Here is a 25,963-nt window from a genome sequence, read left to right as displayed (position 1 = left end):
CGTAAAAGTGGAAAGTAATTGTAAAAAAGGAGAAATTATCAAAATTATGAATTAGTTAGAATTACGATCCGTAATGTCTGCAAAAAAAATCTCAGACTTCTAATGTTAGTTTTACAAATTACGAATCTGTAAAACTACTAACAGTGTGAACAGCTCAATAGAAATCAATGTAAATGTAGCCTCTACCACAATCCAAAACACTCAGAACTTGTAACTTAAATTGTAAGCCGTAATGAGGACAGGAACCGGGAGTGATATCAAGCTCTGGGTATAATATAAATCTCCAATTTTTGTACATTAACAATAAAAAAATCTCAAAGTAAAACAATGTTCATGTTACTTAATTCATTAGAATTTGTTGACTCACGCTGTCAGCTATCAGAAAAGTGATGTCAGATCAAAGGTTAATGAATTGATGGTATAGTCAGATATCACAACTAAATACATGAGTACAACAAGCATCTATGTAGAACAGGTAAAAAATACATATACAGTTCATAAAAGGTACATTTAATGAAACATTTGAGGTGCGCTGTGTATACGTCATCTGACATGTTCTTGTCAACATTTGGCTACATCCAGAATAAAAATCTTAAAATGTATTATACACAAACCATAAATTTTTGCCGGATTTGTCCAAAATGCTTCCTATTGGTTTGTCTTTACAAGGAGGCTGTATTTACTGGGAGAAAAGAGAAAAACGTCTCTGTACAAAACCTTTTACTAAGAGAATGCTGCGAGGCATGTTTTAATTAATGTTCATAGCACACCCAAGTGTCCTGGATGAAGTGAAGTCAGAATTGCAATGCATCTCTAGTGATCTCAGAGGCAGCTGCTACCAAGCCCATTTGTCCTCAAGTCCAAGTTGTTTAAAAAGCCGTTGTGAGGCTGAAACGCTTGCATCTCCTGGTTCAAAACTATCATCTTCTTTGCACGAAAAGACGACATTGAGCAGCGGAATGACCCCGTCACTGAGGAGCTGGTGTCAGTGTCTGATGTCCTCCTCCTACCACAATAACGTTGAATACCTTTCCGAAAGTGTATTGTAAAAAGTCCATATGTGATAGGATCTAGACAAGCATTGACAAGGCCAAAGATGAAAAGAATGTGTGTAAGGGACTGAGAAACCTTCTCTTCCATGGTCTCAGGATAGAACCAGTACCACAAGCCCAGAAGATAATATGGGGTCCAGCAGATGATAAAAGAGCTAACAATTACAATGCTCATCTTCAGCGTCCTCATCCGTGCTTTGGGGATGTTGTTCTTAGAGCGTCGGAGGTAAACCTCTTTAGAGGACACTAGAATAAAACAGAGACATTCTGTTCATACTGTATATATCTGATAGAAAACAGAGAAAGTTAACACATTATGGGTGGATTTTATCAAGCGACAAATGGGGTTACTTTGTGTTTAAAAAAATAAATAAATTGTGCAATTGTGCTCTTCCACAAAAAAAATTGCAACTTTTAAAAAGTAGCTGTCATAAATTAAAGGGGTTATCCAGCGCTACAAAAACATGGCCACTTTTCCCCCTACTGTTGTCCCCAGTTGAGGTGCGGTTTGTAAATAAGCTCCATTTACTTCAATGGTACTGAGTTTCAAAACCCCACCCAAACTGGAGACAAGAGAGGGGGAAAGCGGCCATGTTTTTGTAGCGCTAGATAACCCCTTTAATTGAAATCTACTTCTAAGACCGCTACATGGGCAGCAACAGACATGCCAGAATTATTAAGATGTGCAGCTGTGTAGGGCTTTACATAAGAGTGGCATACAAAACAAAGATCTTCTTAAATCTCTGTCTATATATGTGATTGGAGACAGTTCTGGCAACTTGGATCCACCAAAGAAAGTAGTTCCAAGGGCCTACCTTTCAAACATATGGAATGTGGGCATGTCCACCTTTTTGTTTAGGGGTTGTCTGGGTAGCACAAGATGGCTCACTTCAAGCAATTCCATGATTGTTTGTGTAGTCCCGGCCATGTGATCATCAAGCAGTGTAATAGGCTTTGTAAGCGAGCACTGTTCTAGCAGATTAGCATTCATTTACAATCCAGCATGTAAATATGACCTTTAAAGTAGTATATAGGCCCTTTGTTTTTCTCATCTTTTTGTAGAAAATCAATTATGGATGTATAGATTTGTCTGGTGGATTGCAGTCAACCATAATTGTGAGCTGTGACAACAGTCCTTCAAAACATCTTTTCGGATGGTCGTCATTTTAATGGCAATAGACGACTGTTTTAGAAATCACAGATGCCATTTTAAAATAACACGGTCGTTATCAAAACACGGCCATTCAAAAAGACGGCTGTCAAAAAAATATGGTGTGAACATAGCACTTTTGTCTAATAGATAAAGAAACAATTGTTCCTTCACCAGTGCCCCCCCAATGCCCCCCAATCAGTGCCATTAGTTTTGGTGCCCAATATACTAATGAACTGCATGGTCATTTCCACTCCATTCTCAATTGGGAGTGTCGGGTTTATGCCCCACTTATGGTCCTATTACAGGGGCCGATGGGGCCCGATAAATACTGTAAATAATCACTGATCTGCTAGATCTGCCCTCGTTTACTGGGCCTATCACATGGCCCGATAATTGTTTAGCACCATCTGTACGGACATTGTTACAGACGTCATTGCAGCCCTTGCCCCAACAGTATACATTACCCATGCATGCTCCAGGGTTCCTCCTGCGGTCTGCTCCCTCCCGCACGCTGCTTCAGGGTGGCCTGTCTGAGCTTACAGGCTGCTCAGTCAATGGCTGGCCGGGCCACACATGGCCAGTGATTGGCTGAGCGGCCTGTCAGCTCAGACTGGCCGCCCTGAAGCTGCAGAGTGCGGAACCAAGGAGGGAGCAGACCGCACGAGGAGCCCTGGAGCATGGATGGGTAATGTATACTGTTTGTTGAATCGTCAGCCATCGGCTGCACATCGCTATTACACGATCATTTCATCGGCCGACAGTTGTCTCTATTACACTGAGCGATAATTGCCCGAATCACGCCTGATTATCGCTCAGTGTAAAAGGGCCCTTAGGCCAGAAGTGACTGTCCCATGACAGTCTATGGGTCTTTGAATTAAGACAGCAGTCATCACAGCTCTCAAGCACTGACAAGGTGAAAGATTTAGGGTCCTTTTACACCCACAGATATCTGACAGATTTTTGAAACCAAAGCCAGGAATGGATTTGAAAAGGGGAGAAATCTTAATCTTTCCTGCATGACCTGTTCCCTGTTTATAGTCTGTTCCTGGCTTTGGCTTCGAAAATCTGTCAGATATCTGTGGGTTTAAAAGGACCCTTACCTGGACTTGTGTTTATTAGGACATTGGCAGCGACCACTCTGTGTAATAAAAAGAATGAAAACTGAGATTCCAGCTTATACTGTTAACCCTTTCTTCCCAGCATATTACTTACATGTTCCCTTGCTCATGCGCTTCGATATCTCCAGCAGAATTCTTGAGTAACAGGAGATCATGATCAGCAGAGGAAGCAGGAAGAGACACACAAAGCTCACCATGTTGTAGGTTGTTTCCTGCCAGTGCTCCTGGAAACTGCCTCTGGTGGTGCACTGAGTGAAGTTCTGTGGTTCAGTGATTGTTACTGTATGAAATAGAAAGAGCTGGAAGGATAGGGGAGAGACAAATTACTTGCTTTATCTATGTAATACCTAATGGTCCTAGCAGCATCCAAATACAAAATGTACCATTATTGTACAAAGGTGCCTGGAAGAAAGACATGCATCATAGGACCTTAGCAGCCTGATCAATGGCATGGCTCGCACCAATAAAGACATCGCTGCTGCCACTGGTTGGGGCACTGTGATTAGTAGTAAGAGCAGAAGAGGTTTTCTATGGGGATTTGCTGCTGGACAGTTCCTTTCTCGGACAGAGATGGCAGCAGAGAGCACTGTGTCAGACTGAAAAGAAAACATTTCCTGCAGGTCATCCAGCACCTGATAAGTATGGGAAGACTTGAGATTTTTAAATGGAAGTAAATTACAAATCTATATAACTTTCTGAAACCAGTTGATTTGAAAGAAAAATATTTTTGCTGGATAACCCCTTTAATGTAGACACTTTGGCTGATACTTGATCATAGGATGTATGACTAATAGGGCAGTACTGACTGGCATTGTCTTGGGTACTTAGGATCTGGCAATGGTATTAGGGTACTGTGGCCGATTGTAACCAGGCACATTTTACTAGATTCGTCTTGGGCACCAATAGAGCTTGTCAAGCCTCTGAATAACCATGGTTAAATATTATACTTACACTAACTTTGTTTTGTCTTGATGTTTCAAGGGGCCGACTATACAGTATATTATGCTGCATTTCATAACCACTGTTACACACCCCATTTCCCTTATCTGCCCAGAGGGCTTAGCTGATTTACAGAGATCCACACAGTCGTCCACACATCAAAGGATATCTGCACCAAGCAGCTATAAGAGGAGCATAGACAGCAGCAATACATATTGTTTATAGAAAAATGCTAGAGGACAGTGTGGACATAATGGATCTTCTGGGTTCTCTATATTAATACTGTCAGTATGTTTCGGAGAGGCAGGGGGCAGTGAGTGAATGACGCAGGCACCACTCGTGTGGACAATCTGTTAAATTTCATTGCAGAATTTCTATGCTTGGTTTGCAGTACATCCACTTTACATTTTGATTTGGAATTCATGACACCCACACACCTCATACAATGGCAGCGGTGAATTAATTTTTTAAAAAGTTGACATCCGCATTTTTTTTGATAGAAATGAATGAGCAGTTTCTAGAATCTTGTTCTATACATCAGTGACTAGTGCCACATTCAGACTATGAAACAATGGAGCATTGTAATGACATTTCTCCTCTAAAACAATTCTTTTACTTTGTTTTAAAATTAATAATTGTTTTGTTAACCCCTTATAAACATTGACAATTTTCATATTTGCATTTTTGTCTTTCTTCCTCGCCTTCTAAGTGATTTAACTCATATTTGCATCGATGGAGTCATATGAGGGCTTGTTCTTGCAGGACCAATGGTAAGTTGGTCAGTGGAATTACTGTAAAAAAAAAAAAAAAAAAAAAAAGGATTTGCAGTGACCTATAGTTTTTATTATTAGCATTTTAAGGTAGATGGAACTGTGTTTTCTGGCATGTGAAGTGACCAAATATTTGCAATCCTAGCAAATGGTGTATTTTTTCCTTTTATGATGTTTACCTTGCAGGATAATTTATGTGATATTTTAATAGTTTACACAGATATACCAATTCTATTAATATTTTTGAAATTTAGACCTTATTTAAAAAAAATTGAAAATGGGTTATTTAGTCCACATAGGTATCTTTACTATGTGATCACTTGTTCAGTTCTTGTACAGTTCACAGCAATACATATGCATTGTAATGAGCTGTCAAACTGCATAGGTCATATTACAGCTATTCATAGGCAAGTTGCAATAAGTCTCCTCTTATGGCATGATTATGCAGTGAGTGTGTAGGGGGTACAATTGGCCCCTGGAAAAGACAAGGGATGTGGCTTCTAGCCACTTAGGTGCCACAGTCATAATTGACAGTGGAATCTAGGTGGTTAAATAACAGCCATCAAAACTCATCTGATGATGCGCTGCCATAAGCTTAAAGCAGGGCCGTTTTAATACATTGGTGGGCCCAGTGCACAGCCCTCAAGAGTGGGCCCCCCCTTACCTTTCTGCACATTGTATAATGTACTGAATTTGCCCCCACACTGTATCAAGAGCCCCAATACATACAGTAGTTACCTTATAACACTATTTCCACCATTCAGTGATTACATATTACATAAAAACTGCACTAAACAAAACAGAAAGATATCACCATTGATACCATTACATAATACCGCCACACCATGACCCCTATCAGTACAAGCCTATAACAGAGTGAAGTTACATCCAGTGACTCACCGGAGGCGTCTTCTCCGATCAGAGTCTGTCACCTTTTCTTTTTCTCTCCATCCAGCGTGGGCCACCTTGAAGTCTTCTCCTGGCTGTGAATCTTCTCTCCAGAATCTGCCAGACAAATATTTTAGGCTCCAACACATACAGTAGTTAGGTCCCTTGTACCCCTATACAGTAGTTACACCCCTCTGTACTCCTACATAGTTACACCCCTCTGTGCCTCCATAGTTTTAAGGTGTCCCTGTAGTATATAGACCCTCATGTGCTCCTCCAGTTATATACAGCCCTCCTGTGCGCTCCCCCATTAGTATATAGCCCCCCTGTGCACTCTCCCCAGTAGTATATAGCCCCCTGTGCTCACCCACAATAGTATATAGCCCCCCTGTGCTCTCCCCCAATAGTATATAGCCCCCCTGTGCTCTCCCCCAATAGTATATAGCCCCCCTGTGCTCTCCCCAATAGTATATAGCCCCCCTGTGCTCTCCCCAATATATAGCCCCCCTGTGCTCTCCCACAATAGTATATAGCCCCCCTGTGCTCTCCCCCAATAGTATATAGCCCCCCTGTGCTCTCCCCAATAGTATATAGCCCCCCTGTGCTCTCCCCAATATATAGCCCCCCTGTGCTCTCCCACAATAGTATATAGCCCCCCTGTGCTCTCCCACAATAGTATATAGCCCCCTGTGCTCTCCCCCAATAGTATATAGCCCCCCTGTGCTCTCCCACAATAGTATATAGCCCCCCTGTGCTCTCCCCCAATAGTATATAGCCCCCCTGTGCTCCCCCTCAATAGTATATAGCCCCCCTGTGCTCTCCATAATATATAGCCCCCTGTGCTCTCCCCCATAGTATATAGACCCCTGTGCTCCCCAATAGTATATAGCTCCCCTGTGCTCCCCAATAGTATATAGCCCCTGTGATCCCCAATAGTATATAGCTAACCTGTGCTCCCCAATAGTATATAACCCCCTGTGCTCCCCCATAGTATATAGCCCCCTGTGCTCCCCCATAGTATATAGCCCCCTGTGCTCCCCAGTAGTATATAGCCCCCTGTGCTCCCCATAGTATATAGCTCCCCTGTGCTCCCCCATAGTATATAGCTCCCCTGTGCTCCCCCATAGTATATAGCCCCCTGTGCTCCCCCAAAGTATATAGCTCCCCTGTGCTCCCCCATAGTATATAGCTCCCCTGTGCTCCCCAATAGTATATAGCCCCCTGTGCTTCCCAATAGTATATAGCTCCCCTGTGCTCCCCAATAGTATATAGCTCCCCTGTGCTCCCCCATAGTGTATAGCCCCCTGTGCTCCCCCATAGTATATAGCTCCCCTGTGCTCCCCCATAGTATATAGCCCCCTGTGCTCCCCCATAGTATATAGCCCCCTGTGCTCCCCAATAGTATATAGCCCCCGTTCTCCCCCATAGTGTATAGCCCCCTGTGCTCCCCCATAGTATATAGCTCCCCTGTGCTCCCCCATAGTATATAGCTCCCCTGTGCTCCCCCATAGTATATAGCCCCCTGTGCTCCCCCATAGTATATAGCCCCCTGTGCTCCCCCATAGTATATAGCCCCCCTGTGCTCCCCAATAGTATATAGCCCCCCTGTGCTCCCCCATAGTATATAGCTCCCCTGTGCTCCCCCATAGTATATAGCTCCCCTGTGCTCCCCCATAGTATATAGCCCCCTGTGCTCCCCCATAGTATATAGCCCCCCTGTGCTCCCCCATAGTATATAGCCCCCCTGTGCTCCCCCATAGTATATAGCTCCCCTGTGCTCCCCCATAGTATATAACTCCCCTGTGCTCCCCCATAGTATATAGCCCCCTGTGCTCCCCCAAAGTATATAGCCCCCTGTGCTCCCCCATAGTATATAGCCCCCTGTGCTCCCCCATAGTATATAGCTCCCCTGTGCTCCCCAATAGTATATAGCCCCCTGTGCTTCCCAATAGTATATAGCTCCCCTGTGCTCCCCAATAGTATATAGCTCCCCTGTGCTCCCCCATAGTGTATAGCCCCCTGTGCTCCCCCATAGTATATAGCTCCCCTGTGCTCCCCCATAGTATATAGCTCCCCTGTGCTCCCCCATAGTATATAGCCCCCTGTGCTCCCCAATAGTATATAGCCCCCGTTCTCCCCCATAGTATATAGCCCCCTGTGCTCCCCAATAGTATATAGCCCCCGTTCTCCCCCATAGTATATAGCCCCCTGTGCTCCCCAATAGTATATAGCCCCCGTTCTCCCCCATAGTATATAGCCCCCCTGTGCTCCCTGATAGTATATAGCTCCCCCATAGTATATAGCTCCCCTGTGCTCCCCCATAGTATATAGCCCCCCTGTGCTCCCCAATAGTATATAGCCCCCGTTCTCCCCCATAGTATATAGCCCCACTGTGCTCCCCAATAGTATATAGCCCCCTGTGCTCCCCAATAGTATATAGCCCCCTGTGCTCCCCCATAGTATATAGCCCCCCTGTGCTCCCCAATAGTATATAGCCCCCGTTCTCCCCCATATTATATAGCCCCACTGTGCTCCCCAATAGTATATAGCTCCCCTGTGCTCCCCCATAGTATATAGCCCCCCTGTGCTCCCCAATAGTATATAGCCCCCTGTGCTCCCCAATAGTATATAGCCCCCTGTGCTCCCCCATAGTATATAGCCCCCCTGTGCTCCCCAATAGTATATAGCCCCCGTTCTCCCCCATAGTATATAGCCCCCTGTGCCCCCCCATAGTATATAGCTCCCCTGTGCTCCCCCATAGTATATAGCCCCCTGTGCCCCCCCATAGTATATAGCCCCCCCTGCTATATAACATTGAAAAAAACAAACACTGTTACTCACCTAGGTCCTCGCGTTCCTCTTCTCTTCCCTCCTGTGGCCGCACTTCCTGTGGTCACAAGAGGCTGCACTCCCCTTACCCTCGCGCCGACGCTCCAGTGACGTCGGGCGCTAGAGGGAGAGCGCGGCCTCTTGTGACCGCAGGAAGTGCGGCCACAAGAGTGAGTGACTGACAGGGAGGGAGCCAATGGCTCTCTCTCTGTCAGTGTCGCTGCTGCTGCAGCGCTGAAGCGCCGCAGCAGCAGCGGACGGGGGCAGCGGCGGACGGGGGGGCCCTGCAGGGGGCGCCATGGAGGGGTAAGTAGATTACCCATCCATGGCGCTCCCCCCTGACAGGCTGGTGGCCGGAGCCCTGTGCGACCGCATTGGTCGCACATAGCAACGGCCGGCCTGCTCGGGGAGGCCCCTCTAACCAGTGGGCCCGGTGCACGTGCACCATGTGCCCTCTGGTTAAAGCGGCCCTGGCTTAAAGGATGTGAATAATTCATGGGGCTTGGTGCTGGCTGCTGCTAAGGCAGGTGAGGCTGAACATGGTATCTGCTGGTTAAGGGATCAGTTTGGTGTGGTGTCAGGTATAGACAGGTATTGGCATCTTGTTGGGTGTAGAGGTGGGTCGACTCATGTAAAATTGGGTTTAGGGAGAAGACTGCATGGTAGTGGTTGTAGGGTAGGTCCCATGTTTGGTTCACTCTGAATTTAGGTACCATTTAAACAAACATCAGCATATCGCATTTGGGGGTTCCAATGAAATAGTAGTTACCCCTAAGTACTGACTGTAATGGTTAGCTTTTGTTGAAATACTGCAACCATCAAGTTTCATACCTTCTGTATCATTGAAACCACCAAGCTTACTATACAAGTTTTAGCTAAAGAACTGTTGTTTATATCTGCCCACGGCAGAGGAGCCTTCGGGTGCAACTGCTACATTTATGTTAATATAATGCCCAACCCATACAACAGTCATTGTTACTATTTACAAAAAAAATCCATAACTTGTAACTTATTCTAAATACAAAAAAAACCTGATATGTGCAGAACTTTTTTTTTTCAATTTTATTATAGAGTAAAAAAAAAAATTTAAATCTAAAAATAAGTAGAGTGTTCCTTTATAAGAGCTGTATACAGTTTTCTAGAGAAATCTTTCATAAATGCATCAGAGCTGGTCTATTATTGTAATTTTCAGTTTTGTTTTTTTTTTCTTTGCAGTGGAAATAAGAAAATCAGCAAAAAGCTTTCACTAAGGTGGGATTATACAATATGAGTGCAAGCTGGAAAAGGCTATAGACCATGGCTTTCTATAAAAATTATATATTGTAACAATGTGAAAGCAGGAGTGGGCTTACTAAGGAGTAGCCCATGGAACTGGAAATTGGCCAAGTACTTAGAGAAAGCATACACTCCATTACAATGACTCAGTATAATGATTAGAAGAGGATTATTTGGTAATGGATGTAAATAGGCAAAGTCATGCACTGGACACATTAGTGTACCTTAAATGGGTTAAAAAGGGTTGAGAAGGACCATTGAAGGCACTCCAGCTTATAGATTGTGAGCTTTATATATATATTGGCTATAAGCAGAGACCCTGAAAATACCAGAAATGCAGACTTTTTGCTATGATTTGAAAAAAATTAACATTAGAATATCAAAGCGTGACCATTGAGCAATAGAAGAAGGTGGCCTCACCTGATGAATCATATTTTCCTTTATACCCTGTGTACAGTTGGGCGTGTTTGCATTACTTACCTGGAGAAAAGATGGCAGCGGGATATCCTATGGAAAGAAAGTATGCCAGCACAGGCAGTATGGAAAACTTTGCATCCTAACATTTATGTGGCCGCTACAGTGTTATACATCACCTACCTAAAGATAGTTGTAAACCAAATACACCATGGATTAGAGCTGTTCTGGGGGCACAAGAGGATTTGTGTTATACATTTACTCAGATTCTCTTTAAAGTTTATCTAGAGACCAGAAACCCATTCATTATATTAAATGTGCAATGATATAAAATATACGGAGGGGCAAATACTTTTTACAGCACTGTGCATGTCCCTTGCTGCACCTCTGACACCAAATCATTACACAGGTGTAGGTTTCTCTTTTTCTTCTCAGGTTCAGCTTCCCAATAGGTTATTTAAAGGGGCTATCCAGCGCTTAAAAACATTATGCGGAAGAAAGATTTATCAAACATGGTGTAAAGTGAAACTGGCTTAGTTGCCCCTAGCAACCAATCAGATTCCACCTTTCATTCCTCAGAGACTCTTTGGAAAATGAAAGGTGGAATCTGATTGGTTGCTAGGGGCAACTGAGCCAGTTTCACTTTACACCAAGTTTGATAAATCTCCCTCATGTGTATCTGCTCTTGTATAAAACAAACATCTTATCCTCACCCCTTAATACCCCCCCCCCCGGGTCCTCCTGTGGCATCTACGGGTCCCCTGCTGACCACAGACACTGCCTCTTCCGCACATGAACTTGTCTCTGCATTGACACCCTGCTCAGTCAATCACTGACTGAGACAGGACAGTGCCATGGCTAGTGGTTGGCTGAGCGGTCGGTCAATGACTAGTTCATCTGCGGAAGTGGAGGTGGTGGCTGTGGTCAGGAGACTCCACAGGAGGACCTCAGGGGAGTGTGGAGATAGAATGTTTGTTAGGCTTTATATAAAGGCAGCAACATAATATAAAAAGTTGCTAAGTGCTGGGTAATCCCGCTTTGTGTAATTTTATAATTTTAGGTTTGGTACATACACTGTAAAATGGAAAAGAAAGCAAAAATTAGCTGTAAAAAAAGCGACTGTAATGCCAAAGTTGTTTTCATTTTACAGTGTGTAAACCCGGCCTTAAGGCTGTTAGGAAAGACTGATATACCAAGGATAACATACTTGGCTCCTTTGTGACATGATAAGCACTTGAATGGGGCAATAACTCACAGTTGCCATGTAAATGTGCACTGTCATTTACAAAAAAAAAAAATTAACATCCTAGAGACCAAAGTTTTGATCGGTTGAGGGTTTTGGTATTTAGACCCCTATCGATCATAACTGTGGGGAGAAGTGCTAGCTAAGCAGTTTGTCATCAGTTCTCTATAAGCTAGTGTTTACTGTGCGAGTATTGTGGCCCTAATCATTTATTCAGGACCCATAATAAGCATGTTCTATTTTACACCGAAAACACTATAAGATTAAATTTAATTTCATTGAATAAAATTGTTAAGATTTATACCTGCGGCATTGATAGCACAACACTCATTAGCCAGGCTGCAGATAACATTATCTTATTCTTCTTCTTGGCATCATTTATAGCTAACGGATTGAGGATAGCAGACTGCCGATCCACACTGATCACCACAGTCACAAAAGCACAGGAGTACATAGACAGAAGCTTGAGAAACATGAGTATTCTGCAGGCTATATCTCCTGCCTGCCACTGCACAGTGATATTCCATATAGCATCCAGAGGCATGACAATAAATGTAACTAGGAGGTCGGCTGTGGTCAGGTTAAGGATTAAGATTCGGACATGAGACCTTTTCTTCCTGCTCGTTCTTGCCGCTGCCCATAGAGCAGCCAAGTTGCAGGAGGCCGAAAGTGTAAAAATAACAAAGGTGATGATGACCCGGGCCTTGGCGGCTGGAGAGAAGGTTGGGAGCTGGATATGGTGATGAGTTATATTAGAGTAGGATGTGTTCGTATCAACTTCACATGAGTTGCTGACCCACTGTCCACCAATACAGTTCTGGCTGCCAAGTTCCTTTGTGGTGTTCATGATATCCATTTCTAAAGGCAAAAAAATATATATAAATACTTTATGGAGCTAAAACTTAGTTAAGAAAGTTTAGGAAACTGTTCAGAATACATTATAAACATAGATTTATATTAGATATAGATATATTTCCTGATGTCAGAATTTTTCTATAAATTGCATTAAACCAACAAAATGATCAGCAGATTTTAGCTATAAGGTATTGTCACATTTGTAGTGCGATTGTTGTAATGTGCTCTAAAAATAACAAAAGTTGTGGCCCTGGCCACTTTATACTGAGTCAAAGTGGCCATATTTTCCACAAGGCACCCGTGGGGGCAGGGGGAAGGAAACAACTTTTTTGTTTTTATTTTTTTTAGTCTCCCACCTCCCATTCAGACTTGTCAGTAAATCTGGCGTTTTTTCAGGGGGGGAATTATGGTATTGGTCAGGTCTGGTATGACAGTGTTATCCAGTCACAGTATGGCAGTATTGGTCAGGTCTGGTATGGCGGTGTTATCGAGTCTCAGTATGGCAGTATTGGTCAGGTCTGGTATGGCGGTGTTATCCAGTCACAGTATGATGGTATTAGTCAGGTCTGGTATGGCGTTGTTATCCAGTCACAGTATGGTGGTAATGGTCAGGTCTGGTGTGGAAGTGTTATCCAGTCACAGTATGGTGGTAATGGTCAGGTCTGGTGTGGCGGTGTTATCCAGTCACAGTATGGTGGTATTGGTCAGGTCTGGTGTGGTGGTGTTATCCAGTCACAGTATGGTGGTAATGGTCAGGTCTGGTGTGGCGGTGTTATCCAGTCACAGTATGGCGGTATTGGTTAAGTCTGGTGCGACGGTGTTATCCAGTTACAGTATGGTGGTAATTCTGTCATTAGTTTATGCTGCCCTCATTTAAGAGAGCATAAATCTAGTGACAGATTTGCTATAAATTAACTATATTTTAAAGTGTCACTGTCGTCAAAAATTTTATTGCAGAAATCAACAGTACAGGCAATTTTAAGAAACTTTGTAATTGGGTTTTATGAGCTAAAAAATGAATTTTTATCATGAAAAAGCAGTTTGAAGCTCTCCCCTCCTGTCTTTATGGTTTTCCTATGGAGAGAGAAAGTAGAGGCAGCAAAACAGGACAACAAAGAGTTAATTTACATTCATATCACAGGCTCTCTCCTCTGCAGTCACCACTGACCCCTCTGACCTCTGAATAGCACTCTGAATAGCTCCCCCGCTGTGCAATCCTTTTTTCTCGGCTCTCAGCTGCCCGCTAATCTCGCTCTTTCCCCCTTCCTCTCCCCTCTTCATAGAACAGACAGATCCGACTGATGAAAAAACAGTTGAGATTTCCTGATTCTGAGCAGTGGATGACAGAAAGGAGAGGAGGGGGGGACCTGGGAAAAGGCTTTTTACATGCAGATAATGGCATATTTGTCTAATAAACCCAATTACAAAGTTTCTTAAAATCGCCTGGACTATTGATTTCTGCAAAAAAAAAGAAGTTTCCATTCTCACCACTAGGCCTAACACTAAGCTGACGCTGTAAAGTGATGTGTACAGCAACAGGTAAAAGGTGTGAAAGCATCACAGTGAAAGGTGACAGCAGTGGATAGAGAACACCTTAGCTTCAGCATGTAGCTCTGCTTACGCCTCCCTGTGGAATGATCAGTTCACAGGTCACAGAGTATGCCGAGTAAAGTTTGCCATTCATGTCAGCTTTTGTCTACTTTTGTTACTTACACAGGCTTTTACCGTGCTGGAGAACGCCCCCTGTTTATATAGTGACAACTTACATACAACCAATTCACTAATTGGTGAAAAAAGGGCAATAAAGAGACCTTCTCTGTAAATTATACACAAATTTATCTATAACAATGAAGCATCCCCTATACATAGACATGGAGGAGGATTCTTTACTGAGCGGTTAGATGATGGGGCTGTCTACCAAAGGAAATGGTCAAAGGAGTTCTAGATGTATTTGGAGCGTAATAATAATACAGGTCATAGTCACTCTGGAGCAAAGTTGTTGACCCAGAGATTTATTCTGATTGCCAGCATCCCTCAGAGTAAGTTATAAACCACTGTATTTATTCCAAAGTACAATAAAGATTGTTTTGTTCTAGATTAAAGCATTAAACATGTTTTGAGGCTTGAGCAGAGCAGCAGATAGCTCTACATGACCCTGCAATGACAGCATGTGATTGGTTATCACTCACTGTATGTTACTGTCTTCAGCCCAAGTGTCCAGCAGATTCGTTGATTAAAATCACTTGGCCCTGTCAGGACGAAGTTTACTATCTCTAAATCAATAATTTAGCCAGTGGGTGGCACTGTCCTTGGGTAACAGTACATTGGGAGCTCAGAAAAGAACATTATCTCTGTGCTTTTCTAAATGCTTAGGCACAAATAGAGCTTAAAATAAACACACATAGAAAACCACTGGGTCCATCTAGTCCACCCTTATATATGTTTATCCCAGCCATGTTTACATTCAGTAACTGCAGATTTAACAACCACATCTGATGTAAGTTTGTTTGAGGCATCTACTACTTTTTCAGTACAGTAATATTTGCTCATGTTGCTTCTGATCTTTTTGCCTTCTGACTTCTCTACACAGGTGTAATGGGTAAATTTAGCAGTTTTTATACTTTATTTTATATCATACGTCATGGTGCTTGTTTAAGTAAAAAGTGATCTTTTACCAACTGCAGATTGTGCTAGGTGGGCGGAGCTTCACGGCAACAGCCCCACTTAGCCCCGCCCACAGCCCCACTGTTGGCCCCTCTTCTCCTTGACATCATCGGCACATTGGCCCCACCCCCTTGACGCCCATCAGGATGGGCAAACCTAGAGGGGGTGGAGCCTAGGCCTTAAGGCCAGCCTGTTCCAATGGGCAGCAAGGCCTATGTGCCGATGAAGTCATGGAGGAGAGGGGCCAACGGTGGGGCTGTGGGCAGGGCTAAGTGGCGCTGTTGCCGTGAAGCTCCGCCCACTTAGCACAATCTGCAGTTGGTAAAAGATCACTTTTTTCTTAAACAAGCACCATGACGTATGATATAAAATAAAGTATGAAAACTGCTAAATTTACCCATGACACCTGTGTAGAGAAGTCAGTCCAAAAGTCATGGTTTGATCTGCTCCCCTCTGGTTTTTATGTGTGTTTGTCAGATGTTTTATCACATACAGAAATATAATTGCAATCATATTATGAGTAACAAAAGCTTATATTGACAGTTAGAATGAGTTAATGCAGAAAGTCAATATTTGCAGTGTTGACCCTTCTTTTTCAGGACCTCTGCAATTCTCCCTGGCATGCTCTCAATCAACTTCTGGACCAAATCCTGACTGATAGCAGTCCATTCTTGCACAATCAATGCTTGCATTTTGTCAGAATTTGTTGGGTTTTTTTTTGTCCACCCGTCTCTTGATGATTGACCACAAGTTTCCAGGCCATGGACCCAAAATCTCTATGTTTTGTTCCCTGAGCCATTTAGTTATCACCTTTGCTTTATGGCAAGGTGCTCCATCATGCTGGAAAAGGCATTGTTGATCCACAAACTGCTCTTGGACGGTTGGGAAAAGTTGCTCTTGGAGGACATTCTGGTACCATTCTTTATTCATGGCTGTGTTTTTAGGCAAGACTGTGAGAGAGCCGATTCCCTTGGCTGAGAAGCAACCCCACACATTAATGGTTTCAGGATGCTTTACAGTTGGCATGAGACAAGACTGGTTGTAGCGCTCACCTCGTCTTCTCCGAATAAGCTGTTTTCCAGATCACCCAAACAATCGGAAAGGGGATTCATCAGAGAAAATGACTTTACCCCAGTCCTCAGCAGTCCACTCCCTGGACCTTTTGCATAATATCAGTCTGTCCCTGATGTTTTTTCTGGAGAGAAGTGGCTTCTTTGCTGCCCTCCTTGAGACCAGGCAATGCTCCAAGAGTCTCCGCCTCACAGTGCGTGCAGATGCACTTACACCTGCCTGCTGCCATTCCTGAGCACGCTCTGCACTGCTGGTAGCTCGACCCTGCAGCTGAAACACTTTTAAGAGATGGTCCTGGCGCTTTCTTAGGCGCCCTGGAGCCTTTTTGGCAACAATGGAACCTCTCTCCTTTAAGTTCTTGATGATGCGATAGATTGTTGACTGAGGTGCAATCTTTCTAGCTGCTATACTCTTCCCTGTTAGGTCATTTTTGTGCAGTGCAATGATGACTGCACGTTTCTTTAGAGATAACCATGGTTAACAGAAGAGAAACAATGATGCCAAGCACCAGCCTCCTTTTAAAGTGTCCAGTGGTGTCATTCTTACTTAATCATGACAGATTGATCTCCAGCCCTGTCCTCATCAACACCCACACCTGTGTTAATGGAGCAATCACTGAATCGATGTTAGCTGGTCCTTTTAAGGCAGGGCTGCAATGATGTTGAAATGTGTTGAAATGTGTGGGGGATAAAGTTCATTTTCTAGGCAAATATTGACTTTGCAAGTAATTGCTGTTAAGCTGATCACTCTTTATAACATTCTGGAGTATATGCAAATTGCCATTTTAAAACTGAAGCAGTAGACTTTGTAAAAATTAATATTTTTATCATGTCATCGTGAATGAATTAATTCCAGGTCATCCATTTATGTTTTAATATAAATTTATGTGGTTGATAAGTTGTATTATGCCTGATGAAGGGGCGGTGGCCCCCGAAACGCATTGCACCTGAATAAAGAAACACTTTGTGACTAACACTGGTTAAACACATTACCTATTGCCAAATCCATAAGATTACCCTTGTGTTTTAAGTTTATAGTGACATCATTTTACTAGCAGGGCATGTTGACATGGTGGATTGGTCTGATTTATCAATAGTCCAACACAGGTTCAGAGCTCATATGTAACATCCAAGCCACCCAGGCACGACGCTCAGACACAAACGTTTCTGAAGACACGTCTCCTTCTTTATGGCGCACCTGGTTGCCATGGATGTTATACATCAACTCCGAACCTATTTGTTTGTTGTGTTAGACTATAACTAAACCACAGGGCTGGGTCAAAGATTTAAACTGTTTTGGAGCTTCTGGCATCATAATGACAACACAATGCCAGGAGTTCCGATAATCTGTCCCTTTGCACACTAATATATATATATATATATATATATATATATATATATATATATATATATATATATATATATATATATATATATTCCCTGCACAGAGGAGTTAGACCCTAAAGGAGAAGTCACACTAAATTTAAAAACGGCAAGTGGGGGGTTGGCGGTGCATAAAAATAACCTAAATTCACCAGTCTCTGTCCCTCCGTTGCACCGCTCCCGGGTCCTACTGTCTAACAATTGAAACCAGGTATGTCATGTACCTGGCTCGTCCAGTTCTCTTTCTGCCCCAGTCACTGATTGGCTAAGCAGGCAATCAGCTAGGTACGTGACTAGGAGAGCTTCAGGTCATAGTTGACTGTTAACAGGACCTAGTGTGGTGTCCCACCACAGGTGTTATTAGTTTTTACACCCCTCGTTTTACCACAAGATGTTGCTGTTATCGGTTCATGCACTTATACAGTATATTGCACAGTGTTAGTCAATGAGGGGGTTATTGTTTGTTGTAATCTGCACACCAATGAGAGCTGTTCTTTCCTGTCACTTATCTCTATCCCGCTTTCTCTTTACACTTTCTTCTCCACCGCTCACAGGGGACATTACACCTCCTGTAGAAAGTTGTCACATGGGGAGGAGGAAGTACACGCCTACACTTAGTCCAGTGTAGTCTAGTGTGTGGTATTGCACAGAGGCACATGGGAGAGACAGAATTTTTCTTCAAAAGCTTCTCCTATTCCTAGTATGCAGTGCCACGCTACTCAGTAGAGGACAAAGCAGAGATCACCCCAACCCACACCGTGAACATTTCTAAAAGAGCAGGACAGTATCCTAAAAGAAGAGCAACTGATCTGCATAGAGCAAAATTGCTAGAAGCCTACATACTCCACATATCTCGCAGCGCAGTTGTAACTGGGTAATTTGGCCACCTTGCTCAACTCAGGTAACAAGGTCTAGGGCTTGTGTCACCCTAATAGGACGGGTCACCATACACTGTAGGGAAACAGGTGGTATCATGACAACAAAGATCGAAACACGGGCACAAGTATCTTTCTACTTTCAAGTATTCTTCAGTATTCTACTTCTTCTTCTAAAGTTCCTGCAGAGCACATTTGTACCCTGGGTTGGGACTTTTGGCACAAACTCCTCTCCTTTACTCTAAACTCTTATCACAAACTCCTTTCTTATTCTCAAAACGCAACCAAGTCAGCTTAGCTCTTCTACTCTAAAGGCTCTTAGTGCAGATTCTGTTCTGTCATGTATACTGTCTATGATTAACTGTTGTTCAAAGCGTTTTCACAGTAAGGGTTCCTTCACACGTAGCGGATTTTCCGCTGCGGATTTGACTAAATGAATGAACACAACATTAAATCCGCACTGTCAAATCTGCTGCGGATCCGCAGCGGATTTAATGATGCGGATTTGATGCTGTGTTCATTCATTTAGTCAAATCCGCTGCGGATCTGCTGCGGAGAATCAGCTACGTGTGAAGGCACCCTATGGCTATGTTCACACTACGTATATTTGAGGCTGTATATTTGAGGCTGTATAGCAACCAAAACCAGGAGTGGATTAAAAACACAGAAAGGCTCTGTTCACACAATGTTGTAATTGAGTGGATGGCCGTCATTTAATGACAAATATTTGCTGTTATCTTAAAACAACGGCTGTTATATTGAAATAATGGCCGTTATTTACTGTTATATGGCGGCCATCCACTCAGTTTCAACATTGTGTGAACATATCCTTTCGGTGTTTTCAATCCACTCCTGGTTTTGGTTGGTATGAGGACCTGACATGAGGACCAAATACAGCCTCAAATATACATAGTGTGAACCCAGCCTAAAGATGATTTTATGATAACAGGACTCAGTGATCATTTTTTCGACACCTACACAGTAACTACTCCATCCTTGGGTCATCTCCCCTTTCTGCGGGTGGCGGTACCGATAGTCCAGGTGGATCACAACTCCACTCTGGGCCACTGCGATAAGTACCTAAGTACCCAAGGGACACCCTCACAGCCTTGCAGGTCATCGACGATAGGGGAAAGGGTATAGCTTGCTACTCTAAACTAAAAGCAGGTGTGCCTCCATACCTGTGTGCACAACTGGCACTGGCATCACGACAGTACATCCACTGGCTGAGCTATACTCCGACCAACCACTGTAGAAGTGGCGTCACAGGATACCATCTAGCAAGTAACTGGTCAAGCACACACCACACTAGGAGCTCTGCTATGGGGCATAAGAATAGGTCAATTTAGTTCAATACTTTAACCCCCCCCCCCGACTTGCTGACATTTGTGTGGGGCTTTAATCACTAATCACTATTCCCACGCTATATGTGTGTGTGTAGTGTTGTTACTATTGAACCTGCTGGAGTTCATTTAGTGGGACGACTGGTTAACTGCTGGAATGCCAGGATCTGTTGAACTTTCGGATTGATCTGATGATATATTCTTAGATTTATTGGCATTCACTCTGTACACAGAGAATTTTACTGTGGATCTCAAGGTGCTAATCCATGTCCTGGTTACCTGATGTGGTTTCCATATAGAAACTATGTTAATTACTTATCCCCCTCTCATGACGTAGATTTCTATTGAAAACAATAAAGTGTAGACTGCAGGCAGAAATTGCATAGATTAGGCGGAGGAATGTGCATGGATTTTGTACTGAAATCCATGTGATATACTTCTTGTGAACAAGCACCAATTGTTTTACATACTGTATGTCATCTTGTAAAATTAGCTTTTAAAAGGGTGTTTATTTAAAGAGTATATTGACCTATTAACATGTATGTTAGATGTGAGGGCCCCACAGTCAAACTAAGCTGGAATACCCCACCTCTAACGTATGTCAGGGGCATCAGGAGCCAGGGGCATCCCACAACAAAGTTTATCGCTTTTCATAGTGAAAATCATATCTACTCTAAAGCACCCAATCACACCGAATTTCTTACCATAAAGTGGCCCCCTTTTTTTTCTTTAAAATCACATCATTTTGATGCCTAGGTCACAAGATATGGAGCAAAACTTCTGGTTTGCCATAAGTTCTCAGGTTGGTAATACATGGGCAGACTGCTCCCTGTTTAGCGCTTGTTTAACAAGTCTATTACACGGCTCAGTCACCTTGCAGGCAGGGCCGCACAAATGGTCACAGTGTTGTTTGTGGCCCTTTACTTTTATCATTTTTTGGTCTAACATCCCCTATTGCACAGGGCAATAGGCAGTTGACTAAAAAAAGATTTGACAGGTCAAAATGATGTGATTAGCAGACAAGTGAGAGTTTGCTCATTCATCAGTTGATCCCTGGGGCTATTACACAGGACAATTTTGCCCTGTACAAACGATAATCACACCCACGTAATAGGGCCCAGTGGTTCATCTCTATAAATGTAGATCACTTATATAGAAATGGGTTGTATCAAACTAAGGGTACTATTACACGGAACGATAATCGTCCGAATTGGCCCGATTCAGCCGATTATCGCTCCGTGTAACAAATGCAACGATCTGCCGATGACAACGTTCATCGGATGATCGTTAATATAGGTTAGAACCTATTTTTGTCGGGCGTCGACTGCGCACCGCTGCGTGTAATAGCGGTGCACGGGCAGCGACTAACGATATACATTACCCATCGACATTCTAGGGCTGCTCCTGCCGTTCGCTTCTCCCGGGGTCCCACGCGTGCTCTAGCTTCACAGCGGCCTGTCAGCTGATAGGCCGCTCAGCCGATCACAGGCCGCGGCGGTCCCTGCTTGTGATTGGCTGAGCGCCTATCAGCTGACAGGCCGCTGTGAAGCTAGAGCGCGCGCGGGACCCGGGGTGAAGCGGATGGCAGGAGCAGCCCTGGAACGTGGATGGGTAATGTATGCCAGTTTAGCAAGGGCTGCAAGGACATCGGTAACGATGTCCTTGCAGCTCTTGTTAAACGATTATCGGGCTGTGTAATAGGCCCAGTAAACGAGCGATGATCTAGCAGATCGGCACTTTTTAACAGGTATTATCGGGCCCTGCTCGGCCCGTGTAATACTACCCCAACTGTCCAAATTCATTGGGGGAGATAAACAAAAACTCTCTAGCTCTTAAGGCCCTATTACACGAGGCGATTATCGGCCGATAACAGTTTCGTGTAATAAAAGACAACAATCAGCCGACATGCATGTCGTCAGCTGATCATTGTCTTTCAATAGACTGAAATACAACGATCAGCCTGGCACCGATCTGCTGCCGCCGTTCTATGTAATAGGACTGGCAGACCACCGCTGTCTCCTATGGGCTGCCCAGACGATCTGACGATCGCCCCGGCCAGCTCCCCCCGCCTCTGGCTCTTACCCGCTCCTCCCTGCTGTCGGCGCGTGTAATAGCGCCAACAGCAAGCGGGGAATGAGGAGCAAATGAGCGCTGACCTGACAGGTTGGCACTTACTTGCTCTAAACATTGCCCTGTGTAATAGGAGCTTTAGACAGTTTTAATTTAGACTAAGAGAAACAGATTGCTGAACTCAGGGAGATCAGCCAAATGACAACACTGCCGGCTGCTAGTGAAAGCGCTCAATGCAGTGAAGTCCTAGGTGCATTGCCCCCTGGGTAACATGAATATGCAAAAGAGGAGCCCGTGGAGCCTCATTGAAGAGTCTCAAAACACAGGACTAGCCAGATATTTGGTGGTTTCCTAACAGGAGCTGCCCCTTGGCTGGGTCCTTCCCAGAGGGATATCTGGCTAGTCCTGTGTTTTGAGACTCTTCAATGAGGCTCCACGGGCTCCTCTTTTGCATATTCATGTTTCCCAGGGGGCAATGCACCTAGGACTTAACTGCATTGAGCGCTTTCACTAGCAGCCGGCAGTGTTGTCATTTGGCTGGTCTCCCTGAGTTCAGCAATCTGTTTCTCTTATGACTCTACTAGGCATTGCTCCCACCTAGCCAGAATCCTGCTCCACACTGATGAGGGGCAACACCCCGAAATAGCTGTATGTGGATGGTTACCTAGCCTTGGTTTATCCCTTGTCATTACACTGACTTATAGGGCCACTTAATACCACTTGTCTGGGTCCTTCCCGGAGGGCTATCTGGCTAGTCCTGTGTTTTGAGACTCTTCAATGAGGCTCCACGGGCTCCTCTTTTGCATATTAATTTAGACTAGACAGTCTAAGAAAGTGCCAGATTCCTACCAGTGTCATTGTTTTTTTTTCTCTTTTTTTTCTAATCTGTTCTACAAAAAAAAAAAAATTAAAATCTGTCAAACAACATGTGTAAATTTTTTGGCACAAACTGCACCAAAATTTTGGTGCACACTTTTCGTTTTTCTCCCCAATGGGCCAGATTTACACTTTTTTTTTCGTCTTTTTTACGTTGGCACAAATTCTGCTTTTTTTTTTTTTGGCAGAATCAGAATCAGAATCCACAAGATCCAAATGTATCTGTCAGCAGATGGAACATGGTCACCCACTGAGTAGGGCATCTGGAGAGGTCTTATTGAGGTGACTTCTTTATCAAGTAATTCTCCTGTGATGTAGCAGGGTTAGGTTTGGGTTTCATTTTCCTTTGATAACATCATGTATATATAAACTTAAATAATGCATTATTTGCACATAAAGGTAAAAATGTATTTACTATAGGCAACATTGAGCCCAATGACAAGGATCATTTACACACAAATCCCTTTTTGTCAGGTGGCAGTAGTGATTTTTATAGAACATACTGTACACTGAATATTCCATATCACCTATTTGACAGGGGTCCCAGACTCTTTCTGATCCTATGAATAGGGTGCACAGTCCCTATCAATAGCACATAAGCTCCTATCATGTATATACATGTGCAGCAATTTCTTAGCCAGTCTTCAGATCTCAGTTTCTTGCTCCCCATTGATCAGACTTGTGTTATATCTAGTGCCCTAAAATTAGTTAAAAACCTCTATGCACCATCCTCTACTACCTTGTCTAAGAGGGATTGTTTCCCAGCAGATGATAATATGAAAGAAGACACAGAAGAATTTCAATGACTTTGGTAATTACTAAGTGACCGATCATATCAGGTAACTGCATAATAACTTCCTTGGGAATACAAGGTCAAGCACTCAGGGTCACATGTGTGCAGGGAATAGAATAGGAAGGTTTACTATATGAAAGCTGCACTACTAACACATTGGGGAAATAAGTGATGTTAAGGTAGTGTAACAGTTAAAAAAGCAAGTGTAGAAAATGATAAAAGTACAGACAATTGTATACTGGACTGTGCACCTACATGGGCAAGAACTGGGATTTCTATATTTACATATTAAGTTTAAAATATTTTGAAATGTGAAAAAAATAAACAAAAATGACAATAGATAAAACAGGCTGTGGTGCAAATAACTGCAGCTAAAAAACTGGAGAAAGTGCCCCATGTGTGAACATGTACATAAGATGCAGATAGTATATAGGGTATAATATATATACTATATATGCAGATAGTATATAGGGTATAATATATATCCTATATATGTAGATGTATATAGAGTATACACTTCATGATGTCTATAGTGGTGACATTCTGTTACACATGCATTGCTGAAAATAAATGTTCTCATTTAAAATCGATTATTAAACTTAATGCTGTGTTTACACGGAACGATTATCGTTCGAATTTGCACGATAACGATCGAATTCGAACGATAATCGTACGTGTAAACGCAGCGAACGATCAAGCGACGAGCGAGAAATTGTTCATTTTGATATTTGAACATCTTCTCAAATTGTCATTGGTCGTTCGCAAAAAATTTGCAGATCGTTCTGTGTAAACAGTCATTCACCGATTTAACCTATGTGCGAGATAGACTTAAGTGATCGCAAAACGATTTTTCTGTACGATATCGTTTCGTCTAAACGCTGATCGTTATAAAAAAAAAAATTGTTACTTCGAAATCGTTAAACGTACGATCGGGCCAATTATCGCTACGTGTAAACCCAGCATTAGTCTTAAATTATTAAACTTTAGTCATAAATACATGTGATCAATATAATTATATATAATATAAGTGGTAATGTCATATGTCTTACCTTTTATTAGATGGATTGCCAGAGTCATACAGTACTGTCACAAAGGCTTCCTCTCCACTCCAAGCAGATAAGTAGAGGAAAGCTGTCCCTGGGTACACAGCACCTTACACTAGTCCCCAGGATGGAGCCTTGCACATGGACAGTAAATCAGATCACAGATGCACAGAAGTCAGGAGGCAACTTGTGTCCAGCAAGAAAAAAAAATGTTCAGGACAGATAGAAGTCTTCAGTGTTTTCCTCCTTTTGATGATGAAGAAGGTATTTTAGAAGAACACAGGTATTTTCCTATCAATCCAAAGTTTAGAGTGTAAAACAGCCCTCCTGCCACTGCTGCTGTAGTTCTGAGTGATTCCTTGGTGAATGTCAGCCAGACCTCTCCATGTCTTTGCACCTCTGAATCATTATGCTGTATGCCTTTCAGCTTCTTGCCTCCTGGTGGAGGTGTTAATGCACATTAGTAACAGATCAGAGTGCAGACTGCTAAAGTACAGGACTCTAGCTACACCAACTTTAGCTGCCCTCCTATATTCAGATTTTATAATCCATAGGTAATGCTAAAATAGTACACTGACCAACTAGTAATGGGGGCATCTAATACATCACTGTTAGAATCTTGGTTCATATCTTAGAGTTGGAGCCAGTGATGCAGGGAGGACTATACACCTTCAGAGCTTGAGTAAGAATGAGGCAAGGAGCTGATTTTATTCCAAGAGGGCTGAGGGCTGTGACGTCACACACCTGCAGTACATCTTCTGGCCATGTGTAAATGAGCCAATGCGAATGCCTGCTACTCATCCATCTTCATCAATCCGTCGCTTGCAACCTTTTCATAATAATAAATCCCCTGCTATCGGATTATTAAAGCCCCTCAGAGTTGCTCCAGTGGTGGCATCATGTATGGTAATTCAGTTATAAAAGAAACTTCCTGTAATATTTTACATGGAGTTTCAATCCTAAATCTATTTTTTATTGGCTGCATATATTTATAGATAATATGAATTATTATTGTTAGGAATATTAAACCCCATAAAAATTACTCTGATATAATGGAAATTGTAATTATATAATCTCCAAAGTTGTTTTCCTTGCCTTAAAAGTTTGACTGACTTGTATGAAAGGGAATAAATTCACTGTATAATGTTACATAGCTTTTGGGCATTATAGGCAAGTGCATATAATCATATTATTCTGCAGAGCCTGCAGTACAGCAGTCTATGCAGCCATATGCTACCTCCATATGCTTCTGATTCCATATGGAGGTGTATAAAGGTTCCTTCTGCAGAATTCATACAGAATACATGAAA

At 43.0% G+C, this 25,963-nt stretch overlaps 1 protein-coding gene across 1 annotated transcript; it reads right to left on the bottom strand.

Annotated features, from left to right (window-relative positions):
- Positions 1–290: 290 nt before the first annotated feature.
- On the bottom strand, positions 291–12,528 carry LOC138779999 (gonadotropin-releasing hormone II receptor-like). The gene is made up of 3 exons (XM_069956665.1): positions 11,986–12,528; positions 3,418–3,622; positions 291–1,298 (listed from the first exon to the last, which is right to left on the bottom strand). The coding sequence occupies exons 1-3, from the start codon at positions 12,526–12,528 to the stop codon at positions 823–825; spliced, it is 1,224 nt and encodes a 407-aa protein (XP_069812766.1). The 3' UTR covers positions 291–822.
- Between the last annotated feature and the right edge of the window lie 13,435 nt (positions 12,529–25,963).

This window comes from Dendropsophus ebraccatus, chromosome 1 (assembly GCF_027789765.1).
Source record: "Dendropsophus ebraccatus isolate aDenEbr1 chromosome 1, aDenEbr1.pat, whole genome shotgun sequence".
NCBI classification, from domain to species: domain Eukaryota; kingdom Metazoa; phylum Chordata; class Amphibia; order Anura; family Hylidae; genus Dendropsophus; species Dendropsophus ebraccatus.
The sequence above is the reverse complement of the archived record's forward strand: the minus strand, read 5'-3'. Positions and strand labels throughout refer to the sequence as shown.

Coding starts and splice junctions, on each gene's coding strand:
- LOC138779999 (XM_069956665.1), bottom strand. CDS start 12,528: ATGAACACCACAAAGGAACTTGGCAGCCAGAACTGTATTGGTGGACAG. Junction 3,623..11,985: donor TTGTGCTATCAATGCCGCAG/GTATAAATCTTA, acceptor CTATCCTTCCAG/CTCTTTCTATTTCATACAGT. Junction 1,299..3,417: donor GCGCATGAGCAAGGGAACAT/GTAAGTAATATG, acceptor GTTTTATTCTAG/TGTCCTCTAAAGAGGTTTAC.